The sequence below is a fragment of the Pteronotus mesoamericanus genome, unplaced genomic scaffold (genome assembly GCF_021234165.1).
Source record: "Pteronotus mesoamericanus isolate MK-2021 breed Mesoamerican mustached bat unplaced genomic scaffold, CSHL_Meso_final contig_74, whole genome shotgun sequence".
NCBI lineage: Eukaryota > Metazoa > Chordata > Mammalia > Chiroptera > Mormoopidae > Pteronotus > Pteronotus mesoamericanus.
In genome coordinates this window covers 29,446,824-29,464,181 of record NW_026555247.1, presented here as the reverse complement: position 1 = coordinate 29,464,181, position 17,358 = coordinate 29,446,824, and the positions used below count along the sequence as shown (strand labels likewise).

General features: G+C 35.6%; 1 protein-coding gene across 1 annotated transcript in view; it reads right to left on the bottom strand.

The window, feature by feature from the left end:
- DCC (DCC netrin 1 receptor) overlaps nucleotides 1-17,358 on the bottom strand; it is a 1,009,790-nt gene that overhangs the window by 497,704 nt on the left and 494,728 nt on the right. The window contains exons 4-5 of the mRNA XM_054583674.1: nucleotides 11,052-11,202; nucleotides 9,659-9,795 (exon numbers count right to left, since the gene is read on the bottom strand). Of these exons, the coding sequence (XP_054439649.1) occupies nucleotides 9,659-9,795; nucleotides 11,052-11,202 (288 nt within the window). The remainder of the gene's footprint in view (nucleotides 1-9,658; nucleotides 9,796-11,051; nucleotides 11,203-17,358) is intronic.

Here is a 17,358-nt window from a genome sequence, read left to right as displayed (position 1 = left end):
AGGCCAATCTTTATAACAAGTCTGCAGGTTAGGTGTGATTGGTCCACCACTCAGAGGATGCTCAGAGACTCAGTGATGTATCCACAGCCTCTTGCCAATAACATCCTCAAGTGTAAACTGGGGTAGGTTAGAGAGGTAGAGAGAGAAGCAAGTAGTGGAAGGAGGAGGTGTGGCTGGAGTGAAAGATGAGAGTCATAATCATACAAATACTCCAGATTTTACAGGAGATGGTGATAATTTTAAAGTGTCCATGGTGTTCAGCCTAAGAGCAGAAAACCAAGCAGTTTGCTGTGGAAATGAAAAGGTAGAACAAATCTGCTTCTCTCTATTCCTGGAAGAGAGTGAAGAGGTAGAGAGGAGAACAACTCACTCACTGATGTCTTCTTCTGAAGCCAGAATTTCACTTGTTATTATTTTATTATTGTTTTAAAAATCAAACAATGAACATGTTCCTCCTCTCTCTCTACTTTCCTGCATATATCTACATAATGACCTTGTGAGTGTTAATTCCTGAGGCATTTTGCAAGTTAAATTATCATGCCAATGGAGAAACACAGTAGTACTTGTACAATCCCCACCTCTATACGGCTAACCATTCTTTAAGAATCACATACACATACATACTCACACACCATAATTCCCCAGCTCATTTAAAATTTCTCTTGTTTCCATGCACTATAAATTGGTGATGAAATGTTATTACTGAGCATTCAGCAGTTGAATTCACTAACTACTCTTTGAATGCCAGTAAGAACATACCAAGGGAAAATTGAATTATATGATATTATCATGGGCTAATTATTTTCTGTGCTGGTCCTCTACAGAAGCAGTGGATGCAAATTCACAAATATCACATTTATTCTTCTTAGCAGGTGGGAAGCACTGGGCTGTGATTAAAATGGCATCATGCTTCTTCTTACAGAATGTGTGATGGGTCTGAACTTCAAGAATAAAAAATCAACTTCGCCCATTACCTATGGTAAAAATCCTTTTTTAATTGGGTAGGCAGTTTCCACAGAAGTGTATGCATTGCATTGTGATCACATATAAGCTAAATGGGTGAGGCTACACTGCTGAAAACAGGATAGTCTTCACCTGAAGCCCTCTCTCAGCCTTAAGATACAATAGGTCTTACACTGTGTCTGAAAGAAAAGTTTTAACTCTTTAGCTTTTGCTAATTACAACAGGATTTCCCCAACATTAGCCTCTTTGGGACTCTGGCAAGTCCTGTAATATATACCTGTTTAACTTGGTCTGATTCAACATTTTCCAAACTGAGGTAACCATAGAGAATTTTTGTTTTGTTTGTTGTTTATTCTTTTTTTTCATTTTTTAAGGAATACCTAATAATACAAATGCAGTTTTGGGAATTTTGGTGAATAAGAAGGTATAGGCTTCATCTTTATGAGATTGTGAAGTTGCTATACCTTTAATTTTGTCCATTTTATACATATCAAACTTGTGCCTAAAATCTGTTTCACAAAGAAAATCAACTGAAATATTTCTGTTAAAATTTAGAATACTACGTTATATGTTAATTGCAGAGTAGTTAAAACTTCATGCACAGCAACAGTTTTTCTGAAGCACCAGAACATGGATAAATGAGAAAGAATTGAAGTCTCAGCACTGTATACAAAGATTTATTTTTTGTCATAAGAAGGGCTAAATAATTGAACAATTTTTTCATACACTAAAATTCAACACTCAGGATAAATCCAAATTAAATTCTTCAAGAGAAAAACCTGCATTCCTTATATATTTCTTAAATGCATAATTCACGCCAAATAGTATGCAAAATACTAAAGACATAAAAATTACTCAGATACAGCTCCTCCCCTTGAGAAACTAATTTCACTTACATTGTAATTACAGCTCATCATATAAATATCTATGGAAACTGCCTAACCAACATGTTAAGTGTTAATAGTGAGATTAACTAGAAATGATGGAAGCACAGGACAGGGAAAAATGTTACTACATTGATGCCAGACCTAACACCCATAGTGTCAGATAGAACAATTAAAGAGCAGTTTGCATACATGATGAAGTTTCAGCTTAAGAGAACAAAGTACACTCACACACACTCACAAAACCCAATCTTTGTGAACTCAAACATTCTTACCCAGGTAGCCAATGACCTCACATTGCCCTCAGCAGTTCCTCTGTGTGACATTTCCATTTAGCCTATTCCTATGACAGTATACCTCATCCCACATATATATTCTCATAAAAAAGTCAATACAACTGAATAATAAAAAAACAAGTAACCCAATTAAAAATGGGCAAAATAACTGAATAGATATTGCTTCAGCAAAGATACACAAATGGCCGGAAAACCCATAGAAGAGACTCAGCCTCATCAGTCATCAGGTAAACGGCAATCAAACCCACGATGAGATGCCACGTCTAACTCACTAGGATGGCTAGAGGGAGGTGGGGGTGAGTGGGGCAGGAGGAAGTTGTGGCAGGGAAATGGAGACAACTGTACTTGAACAACAATTTTAAAAAGAGAGAAAAAAAGAAAGCTAGTAACAACAAGTGTTGGTGAGAATGTAGAGAAGTATTGCATTGGTCAAAAAGACCGTTACACTTTTTCTGTAAAATAAGACATATTTTCCATTTTCACCAATAACTTTATTGATTTGGATATTTTGAGTGTATCAGCTATTTCTTGCTATTGGCTTCTAGTGGGCAGAGGCCAGGGGTGCTGCTAAATATCTTCCAATGCATAAGACAGCCCCACAGCAAAGAATTATTTGGCCAAAATGTCAACAGTACCAAAACTTTGCAAACCACCTTTGACTTGTTCTACCAGTTGCAACACCTTCAGACACTGCACAAATCTTCTTTTGTGTATTTCTGTTGTGTTTTTACTTTTCTAGAAATAATAAAACATAATACGCTTTACTATTATTATTAGAAAAAACTGCCTATTTTCTTCCATCTTCAATATTAAAATGGCTGCACAAAAATTCACTAATTTTGGTAAGTTTTTTAAATGCACACTGATATGACAGCTGTCACCATACAACCTAATAGAATAGTTTCAAGGAAGTTAAAGCTACTAAGCACTACTAGAGCCATCGTGTGGAAAAAAATGTAACGGATTTTTTAGCCAACCCAGTAGAAATATCCATACATTACTCATACCACGTAAAATGGTTTAGTCACTTTAGAAAACTGGTAGGTCCTTAAACAAACATAGTTACTATATGACTGAGCAATTCCACTTCTAGGTATTTATTTACCCAAGATAAGTGATAACATAGATCCACACAAAAACATGTACACAGATATTTATAAAGAATTATTCATAATAGGCAAAAAGGGGAAGAAAATCCTAATGATCACCAACTAATGAATGAATGAATAAATAAAACAGAGTATATTTATAAAATGGAACATTTTGGTCATAAGAAGGAATGAAATACTACAACAAAGATGAACCTTGACAACCTTATGCTACGGTAAAAGAAATGTCACAAAACACAACATATTATATGATTTCACTCACAGGTAATGCCTAGAATAACACGACCTACAGAGACAGAGAGTAGATCAGTGATTGTTTAGGGAGGAGGGCAAACAGGAGGATATGGGAGTGATAGCTGAAGGGTAGAGGGCTACTTTCTGAAGTGTGAAGGTGTTCTGAAATTGGCTACGCTGGCTATGGTTGCATACATCTGTGATGATACTGAAAAACCAATCACTTGTACACTTTAAGTGAAAAATTTTATAGTGTGTGAATTACAGTGAACGATATCTCAATAAAGCTGATTCTACCCCTCCCCCACCAAAAGATTTAGGCAACAAAATCATCGCATTTTCAGTACATACGTGTTGAATGAGTGAATAAATGAATCAAACAATATACAGATAGAAACCCCAAATGCTTTAATAGAGTCCACAGTTTCAGACATGCTTTCAAGTTGGTATTTTCTGCCCTTAGGGATGTGGCAACCAATAGTGGTAGGAGCCCTGGTCATATGGTAGGATTTGCAGGAGTATGAGTATCAGGTATACGCTGATGATTTCCTGCTCGTATGTACTATGTCATAGATGAGTCTCTACCTTACTATACAAAAATAGTAAAATGATTGTACCTTCACATACTAAATAATAAATCAGAAAAATCCTTAAAATGCATATTAAAAATAGCACCCCTTGCTCTCTAGTCTTTGAAAACTAGCAAGTACAACTGACACTAACTCTTGCCAACTTTAATTAAAACACCTCTAATTTAGTTTGGTCCTCTCACAGTGAAACTCCTCCCGGGATAATGTGTGCTTCCGGTCCGTGAGGAGAACTTTGGCATGAAATGCCCTTTCGGGCAGCTCTGCACGCTGTCAGCAGTTTCCCTCCTAAACCACAGATGGTCCATTCACCTTGCTGAGATTGTTAGCGCTAATTAAAACCATAGCCTTCGATTGCCTTTTTAATGCTCTGAATTAGTACATAGCCTTTGCCTTTCCCTCTGGGGCCTCTACTCCCTTCCTCGTCTACCCAAGAAAGACAAAAATAGGTTCATAACCATCTCAAGGATAAGTGTAAAACACTGCTCAAATTGTTTTCTCCAAAGGAAGAGGGAAAAAGAGTAGAGGTTCACATAGTAGGCCATCAAATAAACCTTTGTGTGATAAGTAAATAAATCCTACCCTAATCCAACTAGTATTTCCACAATTGAGTATAATTGCTATTGTAATACCAAATCAGTTCGTTACTAACAGCATGAACCTACTATATATATGTGAATTCAACAGAACCTTTCAAACATTTTTTGGATAGAACTTTTGCATACTCTTATATAGCTGAGGAATGTTACTATAATAAGAAATCAACAAAGTGATGGGAAGAAGCACCTTGTAGACAGTTTTGAGTTGATAAAATCTAATTCAGCCTTATATTGTGCACTTATATCCTTCATTTGTAATCATGTCCCTACATGGAAAAATTCGTAACTAATTTCAATATGACCCATTTGGCAATTACCTTGTGAAGGATAATCAATATAAACTCACCTAAGGCACTGCTTTTATGAATATGATCATTAAATGTGAAGGGTGAGGGGCCACTGCTAATAGAGGCCAATCACAGACAGACATGAAATTTAAGCACTGCTGCTAAGGCAGAAGCAGCGGTGTGAACTCAGGAGAGCGCCATCCAAACAAAGAGTTACACACTGTAACATAAGGCTAAGTATTACCTTAATTAATATATTTTATGATAACTTTTCTATTTATGGCTAAGAATGGTCCTAAAACCCAGCATGGGTGATCTCCCAGCAAGTTTATAAAGGAGGCCATGGAACACTTTAACAGGAGATGGATGTGCTATTTTCTCTCCAAACAGACAGGTCATTCCTTATCTGGCCAATAATACATGCAGAGAAGTTAGCAACTACTATCACACATGTTCCAGTAAACAAAAATAAAACTAAAGCATATACAAAAACAAAAGGATACAAACTCGTGTAGGTATTTAATTATCATGTTTCCTTTCATTACTAGACACATCTGAGAGTTGACAGGGTGTGAATATTTACATGCTTGTTGTGGTACACTGAATTTATCCGATAAATGATTTAGAAGAGAAAGAAACACAGTTGCCTCATAGTTAGTGATATATTTACTTTTAAATTGGGACATATTTAAGATGATAGGGACAAACGTAAATAGTCTCTGTTACTTAAAAATTGCTAAATAATGAGGTAATGATTTTGAAGAAAAGCTAAGACAGGGGAACATTAAACTTATAAGAATCTTAGAATTACACATACCCTAGTATATAAACAGATAAATGGTTTTTGATTCATTGGTATTATAAGAAGAGCATTATTTTCCACACATGTAGGAATTTAAGATAATCAGTACTAACAAAATGTAGTAAATATTGCTAATATACTTCTCCGTTACAGCTCATGTTTCTATAAAACTTACCAAGAATACTTTTAACAATATAATGTGTAGAACAAATACTCTTCCTGGGGTTACGTTAATCTGAGATACTATAGGAAAATCTCTGGTTCTGGGTGGCTCAGACAACATAAATTTATTTTTCAAAGTTCTGGAGGCAGGACGACTAAGATCCTGGTTTCAGCAGGGTGGGCTTCCGGAGAGACATCTCTCTCGACTGGCAGACTGGGCAGTCATCCCTGTGTCCTCACACGTCCTGTTTTCTGTGTGCCTGCACTGAGAGACAGAGCACTACGATGTCTCTCCCTCTTCTTATAAAGACACCATTTCTATTGGATTAGTGCCTCCCTCTTATGACATCATTTAACCTTAATTACCTCCTTAAAGGTCCTGTCTCCAAATACAGTCACATTGGTGATTAAGGCTTCAACACACGAATGGTGGGGGACAATAATTTTATCTGTAACATTGTCCTACGAAAAAAACATGAGTCTCAATGAAGAGCTTTTAAAATATTGTAATAGAAAGTTAGCTAATTTATGTATGATGTACATAGAACTGTATTCTTTATGTTTAACACTCAGATAAGCCAGAGCAGAAACCAAGGGTGTGAGTGGCCAAGATGAACCAGGAGTGAATGGCATCTCTTTTTAAGTTCCTTACAGCCTAGCTGGGAAGAAAGCATGAATAGCAGGCTGCAGAGGCACAGAGGAAGTAAAAAATATAAAATGCTCCACAAATTTGGATATCATCCTTATGCCACAAACCTACTTTTTTTCTGTTTCCAAAGATTACTGCCAAAGAAACATCTGTGTATCATCAGGACATCATTACATGATTCCTCCACAGTTCATGGGGATTTATGTAGGGACCAGTTATTGCTTTGTTCATTTTATACATAAGGAAAATTGGGTACAGAGAGAGTACAGGGGAGTTTTAATAGTTGGTATTTTATTTTGTTTGTCTGCTTCTGCTTAATCTTTGCAACTATGCTTTAGGCTTCTCACGAGGGCTGGGGGAGCATCTTAAGGTTCTTTATTTCTCAGAGCACCCAAAGCTGTGCCTTGCTCTTCTGAAATATTTCTCTCCCATTTCTCACACCCAAGCAGTCACCAAATCCTCTGAGGAAATAATTATCATTCTTTACAAATTAAAAAAAAAGGAGGATTAAACTGTTAGATAACTGGTCAAGATGACACAATTAGTAAACCACAACCCAGAAACTTTTCCATCTCTTTCCATTGCCTTTAAGACAAAAATCTAACTACATTAGCAATGTGGATAGATACTTCACACCAGTCAGAATAGCTGTCATTAACAAATCAACAAACAACAAGTGCTGGTGAGGTTGTGGAGAAAAGGGAACCCTAGTACACTGTTGGTGGGAATGCAGACTGGTGCAGCCACTGTGGAAAACAGTGTGGAATTTCCTCAAAAACTAAAAATGGAACTGCCATTTGACCCAGCAATTCCACTGCTGGGATTATACCCTAAGAATCCCAAAACACCTATTCAAAATAGCCTATGCACACCGATGTTCATAGCAGCACAATTTACGATAGCCAAGTGCTAGAAGCAACCTAAGTGCCCATCAGTAAATGAGTGGATCAAAAAACTACAGTACATTTACACAATGGAATACTATGCAGCAGAAAGAAAGAGCTACTACCCTTCGCGACAGCATGTATGGACAGCATGTATGAGAGCATTATGCACAGTGAAATAAGACAAGAGGTGAAAGACAAATACCATAGGATCTCACCTAAAAGTGGAACCTACTCACAAAACAAGCAAGAAAAATATAACCAGCAACATTGAAAGAAAAAACAAACCAATAGTAATGAGAGGAAAGGAGGGAGAGGGGTAATGGGGAAAAGAAAGCGAAGGGTCAAATCAAGGAACATGTATGTATAAAGGACCAGTGGACAAAGCCAAAGTGGAGAAGGATTGAGGGTGGAAGGTGGGGGTGAGTGGGCAGGGGAAAGTGGTGGTGGGAAAATGGAGACAAATGTATTTGAACAATAAAAAAAAAAGATCTGCAGCAATATATTCAATGTACTATTACAAGTTTAGCTTTGTGTGGAGGTTTTCTCAATTCTTTGCCTTATCAACTTTCTAGAGAAATGTTGGCTGGAATTGGCACAAACTGGCTTTGTAGGAGACAAATAAGTCTGTTAGGTCAATCCTTTGTACACAGTTGAAGACTTGAAATGAAATCTAAGAATTCAGCCTATCGTCTATGGCATGAGTGCACATATCATGTGGTGCTTGAGTTTATATTTCTCCTAAGTCTCAGAAATGTATATATGTATATGTATATATATAAATTCTGTATATATACATTTTAAGTATATATATTTATTTGTCATAGATGCCAATGAAGCATTACCTGTTTAAATATTGTGCTCTTATTTGATATATAATTTGACCATATGCATTTTCAATTAGAAGTTTATCATTGATTACTATAAATTCTAGTTCATTCCATAACTGTATTTGCCTTATGATCAGTAATACACATTCCAAGATAATTTCTATGATAGCTGTTCTACGTTACAAATGTGAAAGTTCTTTGTTTCACGAAAAACTTCCAAATAAAATAAAAGTAAATGAAATTGTTGCCATTTTCAAGACAGATGATATTTTAGCTAGAATAATGCTACCTCTAAAACCAAAGAATTAAAATCCTTTGCCTATTTTTATTTTAATATTTATGGTTTGATCAAAGAACAAACAACTCTATTGCCTCACCCATCATATATATTATTACTCTGCTTACAGATGAAAGCATTTTCTAAATAAACTTTAAATCTAAAAAGAAAAATAGGCAGCATAATAATATTATGATAGGGGCTGGCAGATATAATCAGTGTACCAAACCTTCTCATTTTTACTGAATAAATCTTAAAGAGTCTATGATTTTTTTCCCTGACTATTTAAAAGGTAAAAAGATTTACTTCAGAGGAAAAATAATCCAAAGACTGGTAGACAACTTTTTGTTGTTGCAGGAAAAATGAATTAAAATTCAAATGTTAATGTATTTTCTCCAAACTACATAATTCAAATGAAACTGGCTAAAAGAAATCTGAAATAGATGATAAAATATGTATGTGTATGAGTACCTACCAGATATAAGAATGATTAATTTGCAATGAGAGCCAGTAGACCTTGCCTTTCTGAATAATATGAATCCATCTGTGGCCCTTCAATTAGATTTTTGCCATGCAAGTTTTCTCTAGATGCATTTTATTTTAATGATTCACTTTCGAGATAATATCAACAGTACTTCCATCTTGACAAAACAATTTTAGCAACACGTGTGAATTTATGGTTAGTCACCTGGTCATCTCAAATGACAACAGATTTTTCCATTGAGGTTCATATTTTTTAGGCAATTTGTCTCATTCATTTCTTCATTTATTTTTCCCAGGTAATATATTTTGGAACCTCTGTTTGTTTTTTAACATATTTGTTACATAATAATTTTTGGTAGATTTCAGTTGTATCACTGAAATAATTAGACTAAAGGGTGATAAATCTGGATTTTAATCAATAAGCAAGTGTTCAAACACTGCATTTAACCACTATGCAATTAATCAAAGGAGAGCAAGGATATGTGTGGAGTATTGAGATTGCAATTTCCCGCTAAAAAAACATAAGAAGCAATTCCTTGGTAAGCATTTAAAGTGTCACAGTGATATATTTTAAAGGATACAATGTAAACTCATTTTGAGCCATTAACTTACCCAAGACTGTGAGCTCTGCAGAGGCACTAATATTCTCATTTTTATATGTGACAACACAGGTGTAAGTTCCACTGTCATCATCTGTCACATTGGAAATAAGCAAGTTGCTTCCACCCAATAATGAATACTTTTTGGACCTATAGGATGGAAGGCATATGAAATTAGGGAGTAAATTAACCTAGGTGCATATTAGCCAGGTACTCAAGGGTTTAAATGAACTCCACAAAAGCACAAATTACAGAACTGAAAAGAAGCTCCACATCATGGGGGCTTGATAATTCCGCATTTATTAGTCAGAAATTCATTCAAGGTAAATCACTCCCACTGGAAGTCCATGGTCAGTGATCAAAGAACTAAAGTAGATTAAACTTGAACTAATGTTAGAACTGAGAAGAAATTCATAGATAATCTGCTCCAGTTTTCTCATTTTGAATTTGAAATCTGCAAGGTGCAGAGAAGTTGTTTCCCACAATGGAAGTCAATGTCGTTGGGCCTGCCATTCAATGGAGTAATCTTTGTACAAAGTCACATGTCACACTGCTGAAGAATGGCTGGCTATATTCAGGGAACATATCTTGACATGTTGAAGACGGAAATGGATTTCTGCCATGCTTTAATATTCTCAGAAGTCTTGAGATACCATACTATTTATTGTTGTTATAGGACTACGTATTTAAGGTAGATGAGATTTAAAGATTAACCTATTGTCTATGAACCTATCTCATCAAAGAAAATAAATGTGTTAAAAAGGAGCATGCCAAATCTCAAAATCAATGAAATTAATTTCTTAAGTGAAATCCATTTAATCAAAATGTTTCAGACTAAGTGTTCTATCCTATTAAGAGTTTACTTCCTAACTATGCCTTAATACTAATGTCCAGTAATTCAAAGCCAGCCAAGTTTTTTTCCTGCCTTATCTGAAACATTGTTATAGATAAGATGATGAGAGATATAATTGAAGCTGACAAAAGTTACACAGACCCAATATATTTGAAAGTTATATTGTGAGTTCCAGGAATTTGGTTTGTTAAGAAATACTTCACTCCCTACACCACTTCCATAGGATGAAATCCTTCAGAATGTCTTTGCTGAAGACTCTTTGGGCAGGAGCATCGCAGCAGCAACCCTGGCTTTTAAAGTTTCCTCTCAGAATTGATCTCATGGATTTTGAATATTTCCCACACCATGTCTTTCATATACTGTATATGTGTGTGTGTGTGTATATATGTGTGTGTGTGTGTACATGTAGTCTTTCCTGTAATGTATAACATCAAGAAATGCAGAAAGATATTTAATTATCATCAAAAACCCTAATCGATGTAGGTACCTACGTGAAGATAGGAAAAGATAAACAGTAGCACATACTTCACAAAAGTTTTACACATACAGTTACCTGAGTTGGACAACTTCCTCTCCTCGTAACCAGGTAAAGCTTGGGGGAGGATAGCCAGAAACACAGCACTCCAGGACGGCGTCCTTTCCTTCAATGGCTATGACATTGGATGGTCTTTGCAGGAAATACAGCTGCCTATGCAGGCCTGGATCTGTGGGAGAAAAAAAAAAAAACACACCACAGGATTACATCTTTTCTGAAAAACTTTGAAAAGAGAAGTAAGGCACAGTAGCTCAGATCATTTTTTTCCTAGCAAGACACTGTCACGGAGAAGGATAGAAAAATGGAAAGATGCCAATGAAACTTATGAAATAAACTCCTTAAGGAGTGTTTCCATCCTTTGTTTCTGGAAATATGATGTTACAATATTCTTAGCTGCTGCTGATGTCATGGTACAAGACAATGGAGAAAAGCATGAGACTACAAGACTCTCATCTGGGCTACAAGCCTTGTTTTGTCATTATTAGAGAACAAGACAACATTATCCATGACTTTTCTAAATGTTACCACCCCAAACTTTTTGATATATTTAGTTTGCCTGCAACTACTATTGATTCTACTTCCTTCTGCTTTGTTTATTGTTCTGTGGATTGGAAAATAAGATAAACAAACATGTTTGCATTATGGTAAATAACATACAAGTACAGAGGATTAGAATATAAAAGGTACTGAGAAAATACCTGCTGTCTTCAAAGGGGTCCCACGAAAATGTGTTTTTATAACAATGTTTGATTGTTTCTAAGCCTTCTGCTTATTTTTAATTTACAACAACTTTACAAAGACTGAGTTTTTCCCTAGAGCCGAGGCTCCAGGCCATGAAGAGTCCTGTGCCCTCGGGCGTCACCCAGTGCACGTTCTGGTTACACACATCTCAGCATTCATTTTACTAGCAGGAGGCCCAAACAGCATCTATACAGCCCAGTAACTCATGCCCTTCATCTTACAACTCATTTGATCCCAGCTTGCTAAGATTATATCAAGTGGGCTAAGCAAAAAATTCACAAAATCCTAAGTGCAGGTGTCAGCACTGTCGAGACCGCGCTCAGTGAAAGGGAGCGTGTCTCTTCCTCCTGCCTTGTAAGCCCCACTCCTTTTCCAGGGACAAACCGACAGCAGGCACGTGGTTGGGTGGGCTTGGAGGGAATCCTCCCAGGGGTGGTAACATCCTCTGACTTGACCTGCTGACTAAATTTCTATCATGCAAGGTTCATTAAAAAAAAAAAAAAGATGTTATATGTCCCACACCTTTATTTTAGGGCTATTTTCAACTTCATGCATTAAATAGAATTAATGTGTAATTAATTATTTTGCAACTCAAAGCAAAATCTTGAAGCAAAGAAAATGAGGCAATGGAATCTTAAAAGTCAGGTTTGGGGTAGAGGGAGAATTGACAAGGGAGGTTAGGTCCAACTAACTACAGTAGTCAGAGTCTGGGCCGTGGGAGGAGACCTGGAAAGAAAGAACAGTTGCTAACCCCCTAGGACTGACCCAACTCCACACACGCTGATTATAGGTAAACAAAGTCCCCCCCAATTCTCCTGTTCATGGTTAAGATAGTAATTGCCATCTAAACTACTCTTGGCATAAACAAAGAGAAATTCACACTTTCTCTGTCTTCTCACAAGTGTTTCTGGGTGTTACAGCAATAAAAATGAAAATATTGAAAGAATTTTCTAAATGTGTTAATTCTTATTAAAACAACATTATAGAAAAATGTCTCAAAAGTTTTAAAAATTGCCGGAGGTATATGTCATTTCCCTTCTTGAAATGTGTGAACTTTCACATCTCATGAAAATGGTTTGAAGGAAAATATTGTTTTAAAATAAATTTTCTTAAATAGACAGGTTCCCAATATTTGCAATTATAAGTAACTATCCTTATAATGGAGGCTTATTCATTCGAATGCTTTCTTTCACCCCCTGATCCTCAGCAAAAATGTCTTAGCTACATGCATGGTATAACACTAGAGCACACATTATAGTATACTATGTTATATATCACATATACTGGAGAGTATACAAGGCAGGGACACAAAAAAACCCAATTTATTTATAAAAAAGGGTGCATTTATTCTTATATGTTTAAATGTGTGAACTTGTCAGTCACCTTCAAAGTACTTTCCATTTGATGAAATACACCTATTGAGGTGTTTTTTCCACTGCTCAAATTGGTTTTTAAACTCATGGGTTTTGATGTTTTTTAGTGCTTCTGCTGTTTTGCGTTTCACCTCTTCCACTTCAGCAAACATCTCCCTTTGAGGACTTTTTCATCAGGGGAAACAAAAAAAAGTCATTCAGGGCAAGATGGGGTGAGTAAGGAGGGTGGGGGATGGGGGTCATGCTATTTTTGGTCAAAAAGTGCTGAACACTCAGCATGGTGTGGGCAGGTGCACTCATAAATCACCTACTGTGAACTTTGCAAATGCATCAAACCTTCAAAAAAAAATCACTGAAACCGAACGCAGCCTCTCACAAAAGCAGCAGCTGGTACACTGATACAGATGGGTTCATAGAACACTCATATAGAGGAAGAAGCCTGTACTACAAGGAGCCTGCGCTTCAGAAGATAATTCTAGTTTTTTGAGGGTCTCCCCCTTCATACTATAGTAATAATGTATACACTATATACTATAGTATACTATAATTTATACTATATAGTATATTGTATAGATCATACTTAATGTTTTCTATTGGTAGTATAGTATTTTATGTGATATTATTTATGGGTGCTAGAATATCAACTAAGATCTACATAATTTTATCTTCTAGCTAAAAGAAATTTTACCTAAAATCTTTGTGCAATATGCCTAATTTATCCAAGGAAGAACCAACATTTAAACTCAAAATATTATACTTTCTTTTATCAGAAAACAAAATCCTGCAACACAAAATGGTTATTTTTAAAAATTTGTTATTTTATATTTTTAAATTGTCAAAAAAATGAACAAATAGTACAGAATTCCCACATAATAGTACCCATTCCTAGACACTTGGTTTTCCCTGTAAGTAACATCTTACATTAGTGTGGTACATTTATTACAGTTAATGAACTGATATTGGCACATTATCATTAAAGTCCATAGTGTACATAGAGGTTCACTGTCTGTGTTGTGTATTCTGTGGATTTTGACAAATACACAATGTTATGTATCCAACATTACAGTATCACAAAGAATAGTTTGACCACGTTAAAAATCCTCCAGCCTTCACCTATTCATCTCTCTCCCACAAACCCTATCATAAACCCCAGGTGATCACTGGTCTTTTTACTAATTATATAGTTGTTCCTTTTCCAGATTATGATGTAATTGGAATTTTAGACTTTTTAGATAGATTTTTTTTTCACTCAGCAACATGTACTTAGGGTTTCTGCATGTCTTTTTGTGATTTGATAGCTCATTCATTTTTATTACTGGATGCTATTCTTTTCATGGATGTACCACACTTTGTCTATCTATTCCCCTATTGAAGGATACCTTGATTGTTTTGAAATTTTGGTGATTATGAACAAATCTGCTATAAACATCCATGTGCAGATTTTTGTCTGAATGTGACTTGCAATTCAAGCTACATTCAGTTGCAATTGGAATTCCCTTGCAACTGGAATCACAACTGGAATTCACTTGCAACTGGAATCAATTTACATTCACTTGCAATTGGAATGTGATTGCTAAATTGTATGGTAAAACTATGTTTATATTTTTTAATTTTTATTTCATTTAACTTTTAATTGTATTTTTTTCCATTTCCATTTATCCGCCCCCCCATACCCTCTTTCACTTCCACTCCCAAACCATCTTCCAAAGTGGCTCTCCAGTTTTGCATTCTCATCAGCAATGAATGAAAGTTCCTATTGCTTGTCATTTTGTAAGCATTTTGTATGGTCATTTTTGGGGGGACTTTAGGTATTTTTATAGGTGTCTAGAGGTAGCTTAAAATTGTTTTAACCTTTCCCAGTGATATTTAGCACATTCCATATGCTTAGTTTCCACCTGTATATCTTCAATGAGGTGTTTGTTCAGCTCTTCTTTTATCTTGTAATTAATTTGTTTTCTCATCATTGAGTTTCAAGCACTTGTTGCACAGGGTGAAGCAAAAGTACATTTAAAGTTGTGAGTGTGAAAAACACAATTTATTCCTGTATTATTTATTAATTATACTTCCATATGAACAACTGACAACCTACTTTTGCCCCACCCTGTATATTGTGGATATAAGTCCTTTATCAAATGTGTGTTTTGCAAATATTTTATAAGCCTGTGGCTTGTTTTTCTCATTTTCTTAACATTGTCTTTTGCAGAGCAGAAATTATTAATTTTCAGGAAGTCTAACTTACCAATTTTTCCTTTCATGGAATGTTTTATATACAATGTATCTAAAAATTCATTTTCAAGCCTAAAATCACCTAGAATTTCTCATGTGCTAACTTTTTGAAGTTTTTATGGTTTTGTGTTTTATATTTAGGCCTATGATCCATTTTGAGTTAATTTTTGAAAAAGATCTGTGTTTAGTTCCTTTTTTTTCTTTTTTGCATAGGATGTCCAATTGTTTCAGCACCATTTGTTGAAAAAATTATCCTTTCTCCATTGATTTGGTTTTGCTATTTGTCAAAGATCAGTTGACTACTTGTGTGGGTCTATTTCTGGGAGCTATACTTCCTTTCATTGATTTATTTCCCTATTATTATGCGAATAGAATACTCTCTTGACTGTCATAGCTCTATAATAGGCCTTGATGTGAGGCAGTGAGTATCCTCTGACTTTTTTCTTCAGTGTTGTGCTCACTTTATTGGGTCTCTTGTCTTTCCATATAAACTTCAGGATCAGTTCATTGTGATACAGAAAATAATTTTCTGGAAATTTGTCTATTTTAAAATATGAGGCATCACAGGGCTCAAACAGCTACAAAAGAACCATCTGCTCTTACTTTTTTAGACAGAGTAAAATTATTGCAGATTACTTGAATCTTGACCAGGCCCATTTCAGTTATATTTATTGTCTTTGTGGCTCCAAGGGCATTGAAATCTGTGACCCTAGTCATATATATGGAAATATCAGCTTTTTCATTAATTTTTTTGGGTGACATTAGTTAAAATTCTATCAGTTTCAGGTGTACAATTTTATGATACATCATCTGTATACTGTATCGTATGTTCATCACCCCAAATCAAGTCTACTTTCATCCTTTACCCTCTTCTCCTTCCCCTGACGCACCTTTCCCCCTGGTACTCTGGTAATGTGTGTCTAACAAGTTTTTTTGTTTGTTTTTGGTAGTGGTTGTTTTTGCTTAATCCTTTAACTTTTTCACCCAGCCCTGCAAACTCCCTCCCCTCTGACAGCTGTCAGTCTCTTCTCTACCTATGAGTCTGTTTCTATTTTGTTAGTTTATTTTGTTCATTAGATTCCACATATGAGTGAAATCATATGGTACTTGTCTTCCTCTGACTGACGTATTTCACTTAGCATAATGCTTTCCAGGTACATCCATGATGTCACAAAGCGTAAGAGTTCCTTCTTTTTTACAGCCAACCAGTAATACACTGCGTAAATGTACCACGGTTTTATATCCACTTATTTACTGATGGGCACTTGGGCTGCTTCCAAATTTGGCTATGGACTTGAGGTGCTTATGTTCTTTTGAATTAGTGTTTCAGGATTTTTCAGACATATTCCCAGAAGTAGAATCTCTGGGTCACAAGACAGTTCCTTTTTTACTTTTTTGAGGTAACCCCATACTGCTTTCCACAGGGGCTGCACCGATCTGGATTCCCACCAACAGTGCATGAGGATTCCCTTGTCCCCACATCCTTGTCAACACTTGTTTTGTTGATTTATTGATGATAGTCATTCTCACAAGTATGAATTGATATCTCATTGTGGTTTTAATTTGAACATAAATGATGAGTAGTGACATTGAGCATTTTCCATATGTCTATTGGCCATCTATAGTAACTCTTTGGAGAAATGTCTATTCAGGTCCTCTCCCCATTTTGTAATTGGATTCTGTGTGTGTGTGTGTGTGCATGTGTGTGGCGTGTGGTTATAATATCTTTATAAATTTTTTATATTAACCATTTATTAGATGTATCTTTGGTGAATATGTTCTCTAATTCAGTGGGTTGTCTTTTAATTTTCTTGATGGTTTACTTTGCTGTGCAAAAACTTTTTAGTTTGATATAATACTGTTTATTTATTTTTGCTTTTGTTTCCATTGCCCAAGAAGGTATATCAGAAAGAATATTGCTATGAGTAATGTCCAATATTTTGCTGTCTATGTTTTCTTCTAGAATGTTTATGGTTTGGGATTTA